The sequence below is a fragment of the Perca fluviatilis genome, unplaced genomic scaffold (assembly GCF_010015445.1).
Source record: "Perca fluviatilis unplaced genomic scaffold, GENO_Pfluv_1.0 PFLUV_unplaced_scaf_5, whole genome shotgun sequence".
NCBI lineage: Eukaryota > Metazoa > Chordata > Actinopteri > Perciformes > Percidae > Perca > Perca fluviatilis.
The window spans coordinates 298,346-304,110 of NW_024375726.1; the positions used below are offsets into that span (position 1 = coordinate 298,346).

A 5,765-nucleotide genomic window follows, 5' to 3' on the forward strand; every position below is an offset into this window, starting at 1 on the left:
CGCCGTTACTTGCGTTTACACCTACAGGTCGCGCTAACACCTACAGGTCTGGGTTTCCGCAACCTACAGGTCTCGTTACGCCACCACCTACAGGTCTGGTTACACCGCCACCTACAGGTCTGGTTACACCGCCACCTACAGGTCTCGTTACGCCTACAGGTCTCGTTACACCGCCACCTACAGGTCTCGTTACACCGCCACCTAAAGATCTCGTTACACCACCACCTACAGGTCTCGTTACGCCTACAAGTCTCGTTACACCGCCACCTACAGGTCTCGTTACGCCTACAGGTCTCGTTACACCGCCACCTACAGGTCTCGTTACACCGCCACCTAAAGATCTCGTTACGCCTACAGGTCTGGTTACACCGCCACCTACAGGTCTCGTTACGCCTACAGGTCTCGTTACACCGCCACCTAAAGATCTCGTTACGCCACCACCTACAGGTCTCGTTACACCGCCACCTAAAGATCTCGTTACACCACCACCTACAGGTCTCGTTACACCGCCACCTACAGGTCTCGTTACACCGCCACCTACAGGTCTCATTACACCGTTACACTGCCACCTACAGGTCTCGTTACACTGCCACCTACAGGTCTCGTTACACCTACAGGTCGTTACACCCTACAGGTCAGTCGTTACCGCCACCCCATACATTCTGTTACACACCACGACATACCCCCTAAAGTCCGTTACACAACACACTACAGGTCTCGTACACTCAACCACCTACAGGTCTCGTCTTCACGCCACTACAGGCCAACCCCTTAACACATACCGTCTCTTACACCCCACCTACAGGTCCTTCACACCACCTACAGTCTCGGTCCTACCACCATCTACGCAATACACCTACATGTCTCTCACCACCTAGACCACCACCTAACGCCCACTCCCACTCCCCCCCATCTCGAACCCCTCTAGACCTAACGCCACCTGGTTCTTCCCCCATTACAGTCTTTCTTCGTCTCCACTCAGTCTCTTTCCCATCTCCCGTCCCACACGCCCCCCCTACATTCCCCCTCACGTCCCTTACATAATACTCATCTGTGCCCGCTTACGTACCACACACCTCCTACCACCTACGTGGCATATACACCTACGGTGCTTACCCTACAGGTCTCCACGCCACCTACGGTCTACGCACACTCCCCTACAGGCAACTACTCACCCGCCCCACCTACTCCCGCTGGAACGTTCGCAATACATTTATAATACATTACTAAGTCATCATGTCCCAGTTCCTTACCCTACACTCAGGTCTGTTACGCCACCATCCCAGTCCTTGGCTCAGCATAGAAACTTGGCACCGCCAGGTTCGTTATACCTACAGCTCTTACACCCAAACAGGTCCCCTACAAACTATGCTCCACACAACAACTACAGCCATATACATAAATACACCTACAAACTAATACAGTCAAAAGTACACTACCAACACCTCACTAAGTCATACATACAGTTACATCACTTCGCTTTTTACATATCAACACCATAACTACTAATTACCCATTATAATAACCTACCTTATAACTCATAATTAATAAGTCATTACAGGCTCTAAATATACACTATCAAAGGTATCTAATGTAATAACAGTAACTACTACTACAGTCCACATCAGACCAAGACTAGGGAATCACAAACACTATACTCAAAGATAACTACATTCAGATAATACTACACACACAAGGCAACATAATACAGTTCACAGCTTACTACAGCTCCCATAAAACAACTCAAACACTATAAGCCACCTACAGTCAACAGCCTATACGAGTACACACTACACCGCACATAAGCTAATCAATAATTTCTAACCACCTTAAGGTAATAACCTACAGTTCTATAACATAACCCAACCGTACCACCTACATTGATTAACCTACAGCAACCACCTACAGCTCATAATACCGTATACACACACCACTACAAGTGCTACACACATCACTACATGCTACACTAATCACACCTGACAGCTCCTTACACCCACCTACAGTCTCACACAAGCTCTGCTACAACCTACAGTGCTACACCCACAAGCCAACCTAAGTCTCGCTACACCACAGCTCTACACCTACAGGTCTCGCTACACCCATACAGTACATACACTCTACACCACTACAGTCTCGTACACTAAGTCCTAACACTACAACAACAGCTATCCACATAATGCACCACCTACTACATCACATGCTCCTAATACAGGTTAACTACATCCATAAGCCAACCCAACAGGCATCACTAATCACCTAACACCACTCAGGTTAACTAACTCCAACATACAGTCTCGATACACCGCACTACAGTCTACACCAAGCACCCACCTAAACATTACACCCACAAGCCTATAATCACACACTGCTACCCCCAAACCCTTACACCACCAACGCTACACCACAACACCCTAAGCACAGCACCTACAGGTCTCACACAGCCACACACCACAGCTCCACCCAACCACAGGCTCCTCCCTACACCCTACCCTACAGTCTTGCTACATACACACACACTACACATACGCTACACTCACTAAGGTAAACACATACAGTCTCAAGCACATAATCCAAATGGCCCCTACAGTCAACTAAAGGCCACCCCTACACAAATGCCACTACAGTCTCGCTACACCTACAGTCTCAGACCGTACCAAAGTCTCAAATAAGAACTAAGGTCTTGCTACACCTACAGTTCAGCAAGTTACACCATTTATTATTATTATTCCCAGATTTGGTTTTTTTCACCCCTCCTTTGTCCTTTCTTTGTCTCGGTTCATGCATTTGTTCTTTTCCCTTTCCCTTCGCCTGTTCTACTCACTTCATTTCTGCACTCCTCCCTTCTTCCTTCCTCTTCTCACACTTCTACAACTCTCCCTTTGTTTCTGACATTCATGCCCCTACACACTTCCCTCCGTCTCTGTTCCTCCGATCGCTCAGTTGATCCCTCCTTCATTCCCCTCTGTTCAGAACGCCCACATCTCTTCCTTTGCTTTCCTCATTCCTTCATTTTGCTTTTATTCCTCTAACCGCCAGCTGTGGAAGAAGCATTGAATCCTTAGCTTCAGTAAAAGTGTGTGCATCGCAGAAAATGTAGATAAAGTATTAAAAGTAAAGAATCCTTCCAGTTTAGAAAGTAAAACACACACACACACACACACACACAGACACACACACACACACAGAGACAAACACACACACACACAGAGACACACACACACACAGAGACACACACACACACAGAGACACACACACACACACACACAGAGAAACACACACACACACACACACAGACACACACACACACACACACACACACACACACACACACACACACACACACACACACACAGACACACACACACACACAGACACACACACACACACACACACACAGACACACACACACACACACAAACACACACACACACACACACACACACACAGAACACACACACACACACAAAACACACACACAACACACACACACACACACACACACACACACACAAAAACACACACACACACACACACACACACAGAGACACACACACACACACACACACACACCACACACACAGACACACACACACACACACACACACACACACACTACAACAACAGACACACACACACACAGACACACACACACACACACACACACACAGAGACACACACACACACACAGAGACACACACACACAGACACACACACACACACACACACACACAGAGACACACACACACAGACACACACACACACACACTCTCTCTCCAACCATTGTGTGTTTAATGATCTCAGCTGTAGACTTGTATCCGATATGTTGTCGCTAGGTTTACTTTAGAATCAAACATCAGATTTTATAAACTACATGTAACTAGTAACTAAAGTAACTAGTAACCAAAGCTGCAACAGATGAATGTAGTGGAGCAACCAGTAACTAGTAACCAAAGCTGTAACAGATGAATGTAGCGGAGTAACCAAAGTAACTAGTAACCAAAGCTGAAACAGATGAATGTAGAGGAGTAACTAAAGCTAACTAGTAACTAAAGCTGAACAGATGAATGTAGGAGTAACTAAAGTAACTAGTAACCAAAGCTGTAACAGGTGAATGTAGCTGGAGTAACTAAAGTAACTAGTAACCAAAGTTGGAACAGATGAATGTAGCTGAGTAACTAAAGTAACTAGTAACCAAAGCTGTAACAGATGAATGTGTAGTGGACTAACTAAAGTAACTAGTAACCAAAGCTGTAACAGATGAATGTAGCGGGAGTAACCAAAGTAACTAGTAACTAAAGCTGAACAGATGAATGTAGAGGAGTAACTAAAGTAACTAGTAACCAAAGCTGGAACAGATGAATGAAGCGGAGTAACTAAAGTAACTAGTAACCAAAGCCGTAACAGGTGAATGTATGGAGTAACTAAAGTAACAGTAACAAAGAGTAAATCTCAAAGTAACCGTAACCAAAGCTGTAACAGATGAATGTAGCGACTAACATAAAGTAACCAGTAACCAAAGCTGTAACAGATGAATGTAGTGGAGTAACCAAAGCAACTAGTAACTAAAGCTGGAACAGATGAATGTAGAGGAGCAACTAAAGTAACTAGTAACACAAGCTGGAAAACAAATGAATGTAGCGGAGTAACCAAAGTAACCAGTAACCAAAGCTGGAACAGATGAATGTAGCGGAGTAACCAAAGCAACTAGTAACCAAAGCCGGAACAGATGAATGTAGTGGAGCAACTAAAGCAACTAGTAACCAAAGCTGTAACAAAATGAATGTAGCGAGCAACCAAAGTAACCAGTAACCAAAGCTGAAACAGATGAATGTAGCGGAGCAACTAAAGTAACTAGTAACTAAAGCTGAAACAGATGAATGTAGTAGGAGGTAACAAAGTAACCAGTAACCAAAGCTGGAACAAATGAATGTAGCGGAGTAACCAAAGCAACTAGTAACTAAAGCTGAACAGATGAATGTAGCTGAGTAACTAAAGTAACTAGTAACCAAATGGAACAAATGAATGTAGGGAGCACCAAAGTAACTAGTAACCAAAGCCGGAACAGATGAATGTAGTGGAGTAAACCAAAGCAACTAGTAACCAAAGTGTAACAGGTGAATGAAGGGAGTAACTAAAGTAACTAGTAACCAAATGAACAGATGAATGTATGGAGTAATCCAAAGTAACTAGTAACCAAAGCTAAACAGATGAATGTAGTGGAGCAATTAAAGTAACTAGTAACCAAAGCTGGAACAGATGAATGTAGGGAGCAACTAAAGCAACTAGTAACCAAAGTGAACAGATGAATGAAGTAGTAACCAAAGTAACTAGTAACCAAAGGCTGGAACAGATGAATGTAGTGGAGCAACTAAAGCAACTAGTAACCAAAGCCGAACAAATGAATGTAGCTGAGCAACTACAGTAACTAGTAACAAACCGTAACAGATGAAGTAGTGAAGCAAACTACAGCAACTAGTAACCAAAGTGTAACAGGTGAATGTAGCTGAGTAACTAAAGTAACTAAAAGCTGGAACAGATGAATGTAGTGGAGTAACTAAAGTAACTAGTAACCAAAGCTGTAACAGATGAATGTAGTGGAGAACAAAGTAATCAGTGTAACCAAAGCTGCAACAAATGAATGGTAGCTGAGTAACTAAAGTAACTAGTAACTAAAAGTGGAACAGATGAATGTAGGGAGCAACTAAAGAACTAGTAACCAAAGCTGAAACAGATGAATGTAAGCGGAGCAACTAAAGCAACCAGTA

The 5,765-nt window shown here is 44.1% G+C and overlaps 1 protein-coding gene across 1 annotated transcript in view; it reads right to left on the reverse strand.

Moving 5' to 3' along the window:
* Nucleotides 1–661, reverse strand: part of LOC120555248 (leucine-rich repeat and calponin homology domain-containing protein 1-like) — a 16,968-nt gene extending 16,307 nt beyond the window's left edge. The window contains exon 1 of the mRNA XM_039793929.1: nt 633–661. Coding sequence (XP_039649863.1) covers nt 633–661 — 29 coding nt within the window. The remainder of the gene's footprint in view (nt 1–632) is intronic.
* Between the last annotated feature and the right edge of the window lie 5,104 nt (nt 662–5,765).